This window comes from Python bivittatus, unplaced genomic scaffold (genome assembly GCF_059951505.1).
Source record: "Python bivittatus isolate LINGU-HERP-01145 unplaced genomic scaffold, Pbiv_v1 ctg000080_np1212, whole genome shotgun sequence".
Classification (NCBI taxonomy): Eukaryota; Metazoa; Chordata; class Lepidosauria; order Squamata; family Pythonidae; genus Python; species Python bivittatus.
This window is the reverse complement of record NW_028277035.1, coordinates 81,778,133-81,793,780: the sequence shown is the minus strand read 5'-3', so window position 1 is coordinate 81,793,780 and position 15,648 is coordinate 81,778,133. Positions and strand designations below refer to the sequence as shown.

The 15,648-nt window shown below is 38.6% G+C and overlaps 1 protein-coding gene across 1 annotated transcript in view; it reads right to left on the bottom strand.

The window, feature by feature from the left end:
• CADPS (calcium dependent secretion activator) overlaps positions 1 to 15,648 on the bottom strand; it is a 402,311-nt gene that overhangs the window by 56,339 nt on the left and 330,324 nt on the right. Inside the window, exons 25-26 of the mRNA XM_088134415.1 lie at positions 5,882 to 5,914; positions 602 to 709 (exon numbers count right to left, since the gene is read on the bottom strand). Coding sequence (XP_087990541.1) covers positions 602 to 709; positions 5,882 to 5,914 — 141 coding nt within the window. The remainder of the gene's footprint in view (positions 1 to 601; positions 710 to 5,881; positions 5,915 to 15,648) is intronic.

Genomic DNA, 15,648 nt, shown 5'->3' with positions numbered 1-15,648 from the left:
CAATATTTTCAAACTAAGTTTTAGTTGAAAGCCATATAACTGTATTCAAAAACACAACTGTCTGTATTAATAAGAATATTACTACTACTACTACTACTACTACTACTACTACTACTACTAATTCATGTTCATTTTTAAATTTTGAAAAAAAATTGGTCAAATCATTTTTAAAGTTGCTGGCCTTTCAGCAACGGGTTTTACCTGAAATCAGATCACAAATTCACTTTTTTTGAGCATTCACCTTCTCTCACAATTTGAAAACAAGACTTGAAGGCTAAGAAAAATGACTAATACATTCTAATGACAGAGTGATAAGCATTGATTGAATGTGCTCTTATTCTAAAATCTAAACAGAGGGAAAGTAAGTCAAAGGGGCTTGGAGTAAGGCATTAGAGCAGACAGGTAGCAGATAGGTTGAATATCAATCAGAAGAAGAGGTAACAGAAATTTCCTTCAAAAACAAAAAGAGAACAACAAAAAGGAAAAAAAATACTATCATTAATCATTTCTCTCAAAATGTGACTTATCCTCCTGTCTCATTTTGTCACATTTTGCAGGTGCTCTGTCTTGGATCTCCAAGACGGAGGGGGCATTTACTTACATCAAATAACCTTTCTATATACATCTCCTCATTGACCTTATCACGCAGAATGTCCTGAGAATGGCGAACGAAGGTCACGTAGGCATCAGCAACGTCCATCCCTGGTTTCTGTATGGAGAAAAAGAGTGGGGTGGAGAGGAAATTAAAAAGGAAAAAGGGAGGGAGGAAGCATGAACATGGCATCTTTCCAAGACAGTCTGTTTATTCAGTGGTGAGAATTGTTCTCTCTAGTTTTCCCTCTTCTATTTCCCTTCACATTATGGCCGAGGAACCTATTCTAGTTGACAAGTTGTGACTTATTTGGACATCAGCAAAATCTTTGGGCTATGTACAGTAGGTAGCTGAAGCACCTAAGTGCTGGTTTGCCTAGCACAAGATCTGGATCTCTTTCTCACTCTTTCCTTCTCTTCTTGACCTAATTAGCACAACAACAACCCATATGGCTTCTTCTCTTACTTCTCTAGAATAATCTTCTCTAAGAAAATCCCCACTACTACAATAATAAAAAGGGAACCCTCAGAACTACTCTGACCTAACGTTCCAAAGGTTCTTGAAATATGTATTTTTTTAATCTTTGAATACCCAATCAAACCCATATATTTAAACAGAAAAAATCATTTGGGGTAATCTTTGTATTTTAATCTTTTCAAAATCTATTTTCTACCTGTCAAAAACTGCAGTCAAGTGATAAATATAGGTTGCCAGTTTATTGTTGCTGATGGAAATGAGATACCTAGCTTTAACCCATTAAAGATAACAAACCTTTAATTCTAGCTAATTTGGGTTGGACTGTACCCTAAATGTATTTCTAATGAATCTGCAACCTTACATGTGGGCAAGATTTCCTTTTGAGTAAGCAAGTATAAAACTGCTCCGTTAATCTCCTACTGTTCCCGTGTGGCTGTAACGTACAAATTCCCCTAAACTTGAATTTACAAAGCTTGCAAGATATGTGAAGATTATGATACAGTTTGTGTTATGCTCACCAGAAGCAAAGAGTGGAAATAATTTGGGAGAAAACAATCACTAAGTAAGTTCACACACTTTGATATAATGGAATCAAACTTATCTCAAAGGAAACCCATTAAAATGCTAAAATAAGAGTCATTATAAAAGCTGCCACACAAATCTTAAATGTTGGTGGCACATGGGAAGTTTCTTAATAATGGGTGTCATTACTTTTATTACTGTCTTTTACTGCAGATCACAAAGTATCATTTCTCTATGAGATGTGATTGTCATCCACTGTAAATTGAAGTTAGTTAACACCCATTTCCTGGGTGAAAATGAGGAAGTTTGAGAAGCAGTAGGAAGGTGTGTGTCTGTGTGTGCGTGTGCGCCCATGCACATGTGCATGTGTGTGTGTGTGTGTGTATAAACACAGAAATACAATTATCAAGCAAAGGGCAATGACTGGCTCTAGAGATGCCAGTAACATTTTTAACACCTACTGAAACAATGACAAGGTATTAATTTAAAAAAAAAAAAAAACCAACAATGAGAACAATATACAATATGATTCTGATATGTTTCAAGGCAATTTCCAGTGAGCGAATTGCACCAAGGTTATCATGTAATAAAATAGATCACTACTGCAGCTATCTATTTCTAAACAACCAGCTTTCCAGAATTAGACAAGAGGATAGTTAGCTTGTTGGTATAAGAGCAAAGCTTTTGCCTAGATCTCAATGCCCAAATCTTTCTGGCTGCAGCTTGCTTCTTTCTGCTAAGTGTGTGTGCGTGCGTGCGTGTGTGTGTGTTGGGGGGGAGAATAGCTTCTCATTAATAATACTGGCAATTCATAGGGTGAAATGGAATGGCACGGCTAACCTAAAGATACTGTAAATCCAAGGAGGTAATGATCTCCCAGTGAAACAAGATAGAAAACCATCCTTTGGTTTCCCACTAGGTAATTCAGATCCTCTGCTGCTTTCTTCTTGTTTTCCTCTGTAAGGATGACATTTCTGCATTTGTATATATACATAAAGGAGGAGAGGACTTCTGATCTCATAGGAAGAATTTACAGCTCTTTATTGTCATGTTTTTTTTAAAAAAATCTTTGGCTGGTTTAGAAAAATGACAATATTGGAAATGCAATTTTAATCTGCCTCAGCTAAGGTATTTTTTCCTCCTTCCTCGTTTCCTTCCTTGTATGAAAAGCAATTGTTAAGATGACTTTTTCTGCAAGAGGTACCCTGCCCAGTACCAATGCATTGCGGTAGGAAGAGAGTTGAGTTTGAAGCAGAGGAAAACGGCTGCTGAACTTTGCTTTGTCGTAATATTCAGTGGAGGCCCTAGGAATCTTCATCTTCTGGCTCACTCTACTCTACAGGATGGTTGTGAGGCTAAAATAGGACAATATCAGAAAGATCTCACTGAACTTTATGAATGAGCAGGACACATTTTGGATGAACATATATGTAATATTATACAATTAAAAAAAAACATTTAGGGCATGTGAAAAAATAAAATAAAGGCATATAAAATATGTTTAACTTTTTTCCTGTATTGTTTTCCATAAAGATATATTGAAGGAAATTCCATACCTAACCACTGTCTATATAATTTATCTTTACTTTCTGTGTACATCTTAATAAACATGGATATATGTACACAATTTGGAAACGAAAATTTAGAACAGGGGCTCTTATCTGTAAATCCTCAAAATCAAACGCCTGCAATTGTCTCCTGCTTTAACAGTCATAATCCCTGATTCCAACTTAAACTTAATTTAACTTGCACTTTAACTTAATTTAAATGTTAATTTCTGATATGCAGAGTGCTTTGCCTGAGATCTTTGAGGACTCTTTTCATTCTAATCCAAGCTCTAAATAACGGGCTGCAGCACCATTTACCTTTTTAAAAAAGGAATAATAAAGTTATTTTGCAGAAAGGTCTTCAAGATGGTCTTTGATGTAAATATCACTTATCTACCACCCACCATTTCCCCTCAAAAATGATTTCCTCCTTAAAGTTAAAAGGCTGTTCAACATTTAGAAAAATAAACATTAAAATGACCAGTTAACACATTCAAGATAATTTATTATTGTATGTCATATGTTCTTATGTTTTGTTACATTGCAGGACTCTTCACTGGGTCCCTATTTGGAGCACAACCCAGGTCAAACTATGGGCTTTGTACTTGGGGCCCTCCGGTCACAATCCTCAGAGGATCAATCTGTGTAATGGCATGTGGGAGACTGGGCGAAGAGATGCTGCCAAGGGAACTGTCAGATAAGAGACAGCATAGCCTGCAGCTGGATAGTGGGTAGGGCAAGAGGCTCAGAAGAGACCCTCCCTAGTTTCTCAGCCTGTAAAGGAGATGGGGGGGGGGGATTGTATTTTCAGACTTGCAAGATTCTGTCAATGTAGCTCTACAATAAAGTAGAATTAGCTTGACTGGTTGTGATTCCTAACTGGTTTACCCCATGAGGCCAACATCAAAGTACAATTCTCCCCCATCCATCTCCTTCACAGCCTGAGAAACTAGGGAGGGTCTCTTCTGAGCCTCCTGCCCCACCCACTATCCAGCTGTGGGCTGTGATGTCTCTCATCTGACCGTTCCCTTGGCAGCATCTCTTCACCCAGTCTCCCAAGGTCTTTCTCACATACCATTACAGTCTGGCCCTATTCCTCCATACAACCTTGCTTGTTCCTCAGATCTCTCTAGGCACCATTGTCTTTTTGTTTCCATTCCCCTAGGTCTCAGTCCCCAGGCTGTGGAGTTGGCCCAGCAAGTTTGGAATCAGCTCCCTTTTCCGCTTTGCCTCTGGGAAAGTTGGACAGCCTTTAAAAAGTTTATTTTATTCTATTCTCATTAAGATAGGTAGTTTTTAGGCTGCATTGGCTTTGGATTGATTATAGACTCTGCAGTATTGTAGTGCATTCCTTTCAATCTGTATGGATGTTGTGTTTGTCTTGTTTACTTGTCAATTTACTGGATTGATGATTAAGTTGTGCATTAACTTTATTGGATGGAATTTTGTAACTCTTATGCTTTCTTTTGATCTGTACTGCGGCTTTGTAACAGTTCATAAATTAATTATAATAATAATAATAATACTAAAGTGCTATTGTTATTGTTTGTATGGAATCTCCTAACATGGATGTTTCATTGGGTTTTATATCCTATGCAAGCTGCCAACAGTCTTTTGAAAGTGATGGGATAGAAATATGATTGATAAATAAATAAAAATAAAGTAATAATAATAGTAACAATAATAATTTTCTATTAAGTTGTGGAGCAGCAAAACAAACTGCTACATAATCAAATAAGTAAGCATGTTTCAGCCCGCTAATTCTAGGTTTGCTTGTCTATTAATTTAAACATTTGAGTGCATAGTAGTCTGGATTCTGGTGTAGAGCTCTCATTCATTTCAAACAATGTCAGACTTTACTGTATTTTAGAGGTTCTCCAATTGGTCATTCCTGGAATAAAGGGCACAGACCAAAAGAATCCTCCTCGTAAAGAAAGAGGCCCATCAGATTTGTACCCAGTAATAACAAGGAGAATTGATCTAGTGCCAGTTTTTCTGGTTTTAAAAGACTAATTGAGCTGTCGTTCCTTGTTTGGAGTTTGAGGATTTCCTCATCTGCATTCCTATCCTTTGCCTTGATTTTTACATAGTAATGTTCCTCCATCAGAAATGCAGAACTGCCTCCCTCTTTCCTTCTTTGACCTCACATGCCTTTTTCTCTAGGCTGATCCCATATATACCTGCCTCTCACACCAGCCTTTGAAACCTTTACCATTTGAAGATGTTGGTAGCTCCTATATCATCTAGCAGGAATTTTCTGCAGTCCCTAGGACTGCTCTATTATAAGCTTTGCTTACTCTGATCTCCTTCTTGAGGTGTCTGTTCAGCAAAAAGGTCAGGTTGCTGCCAATTCATACTTAAAAGCCATTCCTACATTCCACATCTCAAAGAGGAGTAATCATGTTTTGTGATCTGGGGCAGATAATTTACAAAGTGACTCTGGCTATATAATTATAATGGAAGACATTGCGAATTTTCACAATGTTTGTTCCATAGTTTTCACTGCATAACATTTATTTTCAACACATGTTTTATTTGATAGAGTTCCATGAAGGCAGACTTCCCAAAGATCACCGAGAAAGATCCAAAAAGGATCAGCTCTCTTAAGCTTTTGATGGAAAGCCCCATTATCATCATCGACTGAGATGACAGCCAATTGCTGTCATCATTGCAGACAGGCATCACTTCCATTACAAAGAGGGTGGGAGGAAGAAAAAGAGTGCTATATTGAAATAAAGCTTACAGGCACATCCACGTATTTGGAAGCTGCTTTCACCTAAAATAGAAACACAGTAGACTTTAGATTAAAGTTGATACTTTTAAACTATAAAACAATATAGGAAAACAAATTAGGGTACTTGCAATATTGTTAGAAAATAACAAGTGATTATTAGACAAATTTAATTTATATGACAGGCAGGCATACACACACACATATATATCCAACATGTATTCCTTTTTGAGGTAAGCAACCTTGTGCCAAGTGCAGAAATGGAGTAAGAAGTCATAAATTGAAGAAATAAAGGCATTAGAGAAGAAAAGGAAATACAGTTGCATCTAGTTTACACCAACACCTATTTACACCTATACCTCTCCAGGTATTTCTATCCAGGTATTTCTATCATGAGCGTCTGCAGCAAGTTTAGATTTTATCAAAATGATGAAATGTGCATTGTGACATCACCTCTTATGTACTTGTGTATGACATTGTGATGCAAGTACAAAACGGACAAAGTTGACACCATGATGAATTTTTTCTCGTTTACCCTCTTTGCCCACACCTCCCATGACATCCATACTTTCTATTCTTCCAAACCACCTTGTTTCTACTACTTTTAACCACTGTAGCATACATTGCACTTTATCCAACCACAACTTTCTCAGTCTTCCTTTTTCGCTCTGCCTATTCACTCTGCTTTTATATATTTGTTCCATAATTCAGTTCTCATTAATTTTCTTGATATGATCAAACTGCCTCAATGTAATTCTATCATACCGTTCACTTACTTTTGTGATCAATTCACATCCATTCATTTTTATCCCATCTCTTTTTATTTTTCCACATATAGTTCTGAAGCACCCATTCCCACCACATTCATGTTACTTTTATGTTTCTCTTGACATAAATCAAAATTGGTCTGAATTTTCATGCTTGTCTCTTAAGTGATTGTAGCTGGTTTTGATGACATCCTTTGCAACTATCTTTTTTTCTCTAAACACATTATACAGTATCTTTTTCTTATCCTCTTTTTTTGCAGTAATCATTCTCTGATATGCATTTTTTTGCCATCCTTATCCTCTTTTACTTTATCATTTCAACAAATGTTATTTTTCATATTTCCAATTAATGTAACTGAACTTTCTCTAGGACACAGCTTCCATTTCCTCTTACAGCCATTTTCCATTTATTCTGTTGGGAGATTGATCTATTTTCTAATACTGTGTCCATGCAAGATTCATACTTTCTTTTCCTGCAGCTGTTCTACTGTGTCTTCCATATCCATTTTTCTCTCAAATCTACCCTTGACTTTAGCAAAACATGGTCTGTCAGAATCTGTCAGCAACCTTTTTCCCTCCTTAATTCAATCTTTCATCAGCTTAATTCATCCTCTCATATGAAGAGATTTATGCTTAAATCACGCATTCAGAACAAATTGACCACTTTCTAAGCAGATACTTAAATGCCACTAATCTCATTCATTATTGGGTCTCTAAATGGCCCAATCACTTTTTTGGGCATTGTCTTGTCTTGTTCACATCCATTCATTCAGGTTATTTATGAGAATAATTTCTGGATCTCATTCGTTCAGAAAGTTGTACATTTTTTCCTAAAACTCATGTGGTTCTTCCATTCACCAAAGTGCAGCTTGCAGCTATCAATGGATTCCTACTTTCATACATACCTACAACAACCTAGATGACACCAATTCATACTTTCTGCGATATGTTTTAGCCCTTGTATTTATTATCAAACCAATATCTCCATTTCCCTGTATGTGTTCGTCAACCAAACTACATGGTCAGGCAACCTTCCTTTAGATCTATTATATTCTTCCCCTTCTGTAAGTTTCACAGACTTCCCTTCCCTTCCCTGATGCTCTTTACCATTTATTTCTCTTGCATGACAAATTAGAATCTTCCGTATGCCATGGTCATCACTAGATGGGCCCCAAAGATATTCATCTCTGCCAGCTATCATCACTTTAGTCAATCAAGACTTCAGTTTAATGCTTTTTAGTGAGATGTAAAGGTGTGAGCTAAATTATCAGCCTTAGTCATACCTACACTACATGCAGCATTCCCTGCTGGTGGTAGGGACTATATTGAGCAGATCGGGCACATTTTGGCCAGTATGCCACCAGTGCATGCAGAGCCAGTTTTAGTCCAAGCATGCCCATTCTATTCCATGCAAACTAGCATCTATAATTTAGAGACCCCCTTGCAGGCCAATAAACTGTTGCCCACATCCCACCAAATTGAAGGCACCTGCAGTGTTTGACACATACTCAGGATATATTGAAAAATAAATGTTAATTAAAGAAAAAAAATGATTCAGATGAAAAAATAGAACAACACTACATGCATTAAACACATCTTTAAAACAACCGTAGGATAGTTTAGTGGATGAAAGCACACCAATTCATTATATGACCTTTGTAATGTTAGGTGGATCATTAGCCTAGTATTTGTTATAATGGGAATCAAAGCTCCTGAAAAACAACACCACACTCTACAATATTCCAGATAAGCTGCAAAAAAGATGTAGTATCCTTATGTGTGACTCACAGGAACATTAAGAATCATTCCAGATTTTATACAAATTTACAGTGGACTATGTTGCATCTTTAATTTGGAAGGTGCACCATGATTATTTCCTAAACACAGGACTGGTTTTTCAATTAAGCAACTAAATAGATCTAAATCAGTGCAACGTTGCACAAACAGTATTTCAGCAGAGATTGACACCAAGATTACCACCAGACATACAAGCAGAAAACAATACCCTAATCAAAGAACTACCAGAGGGAAAAAATAAAACAAAACAAAACCCCCACCCCCACCCCCACCAATACTGGCAGGGCATGCCACAGTATATAAATAGAGATCAAACCCATCCCATTCTAGCACTGAAGATGTTACCTAGCCGGGTAACGAAACGTTTGCAAGAAAAGAACCAAGCTCAGAGAACCCCAAGGACTCCACAGGACTTCAGCTCTCTGAGCTGGGATTCCTACCTGAAAACTGGATGCTTTTTATTTTCCTCCTTAACACCCACAAAATTACACTGAGAAACAGTATGTGAAAAACAGTTGTGAAAGAATTCTACTTGTCATTACCACACTGGGATTTCTGTGAGCATGGTGGCTTCAAAAAGGGCAGCTGTGATTGTGAAAATAGCAGCAGCAAGTATCAGTGTAGTGAGTGATGGTTTACACATCAGATTCTTCCATGTGATTGCATGCCATGAGACATTTGGGATGATTATACGGAGCATCTGGTTGCATGTGAGAATTGGACTTGGCATTTAAATGTTTCCAATATCCCACGAGCCCTGAGATATATGGCCTTTTTCCTCTAATGCACCTTCCTGCCTGTGCTAACTTGTACCTTTTTTGCACTGACAATGCCAAAAGCCTTTTCTGCTCCTTTTCTTGATGAGCAACGTATACAACTGGGCTATTTCTGCAGCTGGCACCCAAATGGGGGTGGAGATTTACATGCAATTCTGAGTAAACAGAGCTAACTGAATGGTTTCCAGATGGACAGAGAGACCCTTTTACAAGGGTACCAGAGCAAGCATCCCATCTGCAAGACTGTGAATTTCTGCAACAAATATACATTTAATTAGAATACATCACTGAACATCATCCTTGTTTGGGTTCTACAATATTCACCTGCTTCTAAATATTTCTAAAACTCCTGGTAAAACTGTCTAAAGACAACACACGTGCCTGAATACTCTCACAGACAAACCTCATTGGGCGATGAATACATTATACATTTAAGTTGAAAGAATAATGGTTTGAAACCAATGGTTTGAGTGAACAAATGGACACAGTTCTGTGAGGAAAGAGATACACAGAACCATACGTGTGCTGCGGTTGAGATTAAGCCCAGCAGTACAAGTCCGTATGGGCAAGAGCACAGAACCATGGCAGGACTTCACTGGGTGACGGCAGGAAGAATGATGGCTGCACTCTTATAAACAGTGGATTCCCAAAAGCTCTAAGGCAGGTTGTTTGCTGTCATAGTCTCTCCTTTACCCTCAGACATTCATGGAAAGTCCATAGACCATTCTAGATGTTTGTAATTTTCTAAATAAGTTCTCTCTGCTGGAAAACTTGTCTTTTTCCCGAAGTAGCAATCACATTGATTATATGCATTTCAGCAACATTCTAGGGCCTCCATGTTCCCCATTTGTAAGTGGCCTGGTTCACACATTCTAATATGCCCTGCTCCTTTCCTTTCCTTTCCTTTCCTTTCCTTTCCTTTCCTTTCCTTTCCTTTCCTTTCCTTTCCTTTCCTTTCCTTTCCTTTCCTTTCCTTTCCTTTCCTTTCCTTTCCTTTCCTTTCCTTTCCTTTCCTTTCCTTTCCTTTCCCACTAAATCTCCAGCTCAGCCTGGAGCAGTGATATAAAGCTGATATCATCATTATAATGATGCCTCATCTTGAACTGACCTTACCCAGCAGTTCCATATGGATATTGAAAAGTACAGGGGAGATCCTCACACTGGAATCCATAAAGATCCAACATGATATCCATTAACAGTGATTGAAACCACCCATTCAGGAAGGAGTAGAACCATGGAAAAATAGTCCTTCAGCTCTCAAACCCCACAGGCAATCCAAAAGGATACCATAATTGATAATATCAAATGCTGTGAAGAGATTAATGTTCAATGACCCTGTTTTGTACTTGTTGGTAATATGCTTGTGGTTGGCCTTGGATATACTTTACTCTTCTGTTGTTTTGTTTTTGTTTGGATATTTTTATCTCTCTGTGTTAACCCTATGTTAGCCACCCGGAGTCTTAATCTGTGAGCTGGATGGCTATATAAGTTGATCAAACCAACAAAGAAATCACTCAAGGCATGGATGGGCTTATTCCATCCAAGTTTCAGGACATGCGCAGCGGCTTAATGACGCTGAAAGTTGCCAGCCAGAAATGGTCGACGCTTCAGTGGTTCGAGTCCAACCTTCGCGTTAACAGGGTGAGCTCCTGTTTCCTCCCCAGTTCCTGTCAACCCAACAGTTCAAAAACTCACGTGAGTAGATAAATGGGGACTCTCACTCCGATGGGAGGAAAAATGCTGGCAGCGCCTTGGAAAAAGGAGTCGGGAGCAGTTGCCAGTAAGCGCGAAACCGCGCTCGCCCAAAAAGGGCGCGAAGCAACGGAAACCCCGCCTCCTGCGCTCGCCAGCTGGGCTCTGCTCTAGGAAGGAGGCTCTGGCAAACCACTTCCGAAACACCTTGCCTTAAAAACTGCAAGGACTCGTCCAAGCAGTCACTGCAGAGTCGGTAATGATTGAGCGCAGATTAAAAAAAGACAAAAAAAAAGAGGACATCAGCGGGACATCTACAAAAGGGGCCAAAGCAATTTTCATCCTACGCCAATGCCTGAACTCAAATTGGAAGAGGTCTAGATAACTTAACCCATGTTATGATGGAGGCCAGGAAATCCTGAGCCAGTCCTGACACCATCCTCAGTGCATGGAGGTTGAAATCCCCCATCTCTAAAGGCCAGGAAGACTTAACCACTGCCTGGAGATGAGATTGAACATCTTGAGTAAGAGTGCTGCTGGGCAGAAGAATGAGCAGTAAACCATCAGCATCCCTAGCTTATTTATGGTTCATATACAGGACCTCACAAGGGGCCACCTGTGGAGGGGGATATTTGGGCATCATTCAGCTCTGCCCTAGGATAATTCCCAACTCTCCCCGCACCCTTGGAATTAAGGCTGAAGCAGCCCCTGAAATCTGGTTGGGCAAATCTCAGGGAAGTATGAACCAGGAATGTTCTTCCACTGTATGCGCATTTAGCTTTTATTTTGTCATTTACCACCCTTTCTATTTCCTGTTTCGAGTTTGTTCAGAGGCTAGCCCTTCATTTTCTTGATAAAGACAAACTGATTAGAATCCAGCATGATAGGCTTGAAAGAGCTGTGTCACTGGGACAGTACTTTTATAACAGAAGATAAGGCTGGCAGATTACTGCAGCATTCTTAAGCTCTGTCAATACTGATGCAATTAAAACTAAGTATGCGATTGGCTCTAGTTGTCCTTTTTATTACTGAATCTGGTGCTTAAATATACGTATGATGTCTTTGTTTTTATTCTTCAGGATGAAAAATCTGCCTTCATTTCTATTATTTGGACTTGCAAATAAGTTAATGTGAACCGCACCATCATTAAGCAATCATATTTGATTAGACAGAGACAATAACTCTTTAAAAAGCTTTAGGTTGTATTGCAGAGTTGCCATTGTTTGAGTCAGCCTTTCTGAATCAGTATGTCCTCCCAATGTGTGGATTTCATCTCCCAGAATTCTTTGCAAAGCTGGCTGAGGAATTCTGGGAGCTTGGAGGAAACCCAGTTTGGAGAACACTGATCTTTTCCCACTCAAACTAAGTCCTGTGTGTTTCTTCAGAGAGGGGATGGTGAGGTCCCCACCCCACATCCTTTTCTGTGGCTGCCTCCCACATTCTGTCTCCTAAGGCATGTGTTGTCCTTAATTTTTTGGCTTTTAAAGTGGCATTTAATATTGTCTTTTTCTGCAGGACACTTGGGTGCTAATAGTGATAGGGCTGCCTTGATAGATTTTTAATTTGGGCTATTAGCATTTTTTCATTGTCTATCTCACTGTAAACCACTTTGAATCCTTTGATGTTTGTGTGCTGTATACATTTCTATATCTATATGAGTGTGTGTGTATACACACATAGACACATACACACATATATACACAGGTTTTTGTGGCATTTCAATACCACATTCTACCAATTTCTCTCAGATCAGTAGATTCCACAATAGCATGTCAGAGATAACTATGCAATCTGATGAAAGAATTTCCTAAAAACACACAGGATTGTCTCTACATGGAATCACCCCAGGTGCATTGACCAGACCCATTCTATCTACTTCCCAAAATACACAAAGCAGGCAGCCTGGGCCAGCCCATTGTCTCAGGTATTGGAACCATCACAACTGGAACATCAGCGTTCATGGACTCTCTGCTCCCACCTTATACTACCAGCACTCCCAGCTACACAAGACACACCACAGACTTCCTGCGAAAACTGAACTCCATAGGCAATCTCTGTAAAAACACCATTGTAGCTACCATGGATATTTGTCTATTTTATTTTATTTTTATTTTTTATTTCAATTTATATAGCACCTATCTCAAATACATGACTCTGGGCAGCTTACAGCAATTAAAAACAATATACAAATCAAATATTAAAACCATATAAAAACTGCGCTATACAATCATCAGCCGAGGTACAAAAAACTGCCCACAGCAATCAACACAATCACAATATAGGCTCTACCACGCAATCAGATCCCTGTTCAGGGGAGCTTGGCAATCTCAGTTCTTATCTGGAAAAATCTCTATCTTACATTCCAAAGCTGTAGGACATTTAAACGGGCTCTCAGGGCAAATCGAATGGACCTTCCTAGATATATCCGACTCTACCATATAGCTCTCAAACCACGTAGCAGTTGAATTTATAACTCAGAATAAAATTAAAATTCTCCCATAAATCTCTGGGGATCAACCAATGAGTGGGGTAGAGGGTATGGCTGTGGTGGATTCTGATTCACCTGTTCCAGACTAGTCAGCTGTTTCCTGCTGATGCATGAACCCAGATATTATAGTTTATCATTAGATGCCAACTAGGCCACTATGGTTTACTCAACAAACCATGGTTTTAAAATACTGCATGTGTGAATGCAGTCAATGAGTATGCAGGCTTGAATAAGTGTGTTTAGATGTATGCGTAAGGGTATATGGGAATGTCCTTGTGAGACAGGTGGAAGAACTGCAGACTAGACAACGGTCAGACAAACAGAAAAGGGTGGGTGTGGCAAATGTCTCAGGAGGGACCTTCCCTAGTTTCTTGGACTGTAAAGGTGGGGTGGGAACGATGTAGTTTCATATTTGCAAGACTGATGTCAGCCTTGTGAAATAGTCCAGACAAGAAGTACACCCAGAAGTACTAGCTCTAACTTTATTGTAAGGTTACATTAACAGAATCTTGCAAGTTTGAAAGTACAACTCTCCCCCCTTGCCTTTACAGTCCAAGAAATTAGGGAGGGTCCCTTCTGAGATGTTTGCCATGCCCACATTCCTTCTGTGGACTCATCTGCCATTTGACCATTCCCTAATCTGCGGCTCTTCCACCTGTCTCCCAAGGTCATTCCCACATGCCATTATAGTATGTACTGTATATAAGAAATCCTGCAGTCAAGATTTCCATTCACCCTATTTAGCTGTTTTTCACTAAATGGCTAATCAATGTTTTGCCCTTTCCACACTGCTCAATTCATCAGCAAATATCATCAACCAAATGGAAAGGAGAGGGGAAGGGGCCAAGGAGGTAAAACTGGTGGGCTTGGTGGAAGTTTCCTGACCCTAAATACATATTAGATATCAGTAGTAATAGGATTAGCTAAATTATGTCATTAATGTGCTTATTAGATATTGTAGTGGCCAGAAGAATGTCCTACTTTTTCTTTGGTTAAAATAATGACAGGACCTACTATAAATTGGATATAATAATAACCCTGAAGGAAGGAACCGTGAAATGAAATAACAGCAAAATGAAATGAATATTTGTCATGATAAATACAGATAAAAGATAAAATACAGCAGGTAAAAGATAAAATACAGCACTAATTCAGTATGCACTCTATATTCCCATCTCAATTTCCTCTACAAGTTTTAAAGTGACAACAACAACCACAACCACAACCAATCAACCACAACTGCTTGTTTTTCTTCAGTGTAAACTTTGGCTAGATAGATGGCAGTTTCCACATGCCGGGTGTTGTGTGATTTTTATTTTTATTATTTTTTGGCTGGGCTGCAGCACTTCAGGAACAATGTGATTTTTCCCATGAAATTTCTCAGTTTATGGCAACAATTTGTGCAGAACAAAAATAAGATTGCCTGTAACGCCTCCCAAGGGTAAAATGCATTCTCTGGTTTAATTAATGTAGGAATTCATTTTTTTCCCTCTTCAAAGAGAAAAGACTCTTCAGATTAAATGGATCCTTGGCAGGTGTCATCAGCTTGGTGCAATTCATTTCATAGGTAAAGATACCTATTTAATAACTGGACTGCCTGGTCCAAGGAACATTACTGGCTGTAGAGAGCATCCTACTTCAGCTATCCAACCAAATATGGAATGATGTCTCATACAGAAAGGGGGGGAAGAAAAACACCAAGAAGTACTTTATAATGATGTGGTTAGTGCGAATGCTATTAGGACAACTGATGCATTAATTTTAAGATAGATTTCACAGCAAGGATTGAAAATGAAGGTATCCTACTAGGTGATAAAACGGCTTGTCATAAGAGCCCTTGGTGACATGTCATTTTCTAAGAAACTGAACAATGTTTGATAAAAGAAGTTGGTAGAAAGCTGCTTGTTTTGAGGTGTTGTTTTGTTTTTTAAATACTTTAACTACATTTCTTTTCCCTTATGGAATTATATATTTACCTATACAATGGAGGACTGAATGGATTGTGGTAACATTATTTCCGGTTATTCTCAAAGATAATAAGCATCTAGAGAATTATGCTAACATGTTAAGCTTTCTTTAGGAATAATATCATTAGCATATGGGATGTCTCTCAATAACTTCTTATTCAGGGGACCCTTCAGTTATCCAATTCTCAATTTGTTAAATCATAGTTTAGCAGGTGGTAAAGAGTTGTAAGACCACATGAGTCATTCTCATCCTCCTTTTTTCTTTTGCTTTTATGAATTAAAACAAGCTACC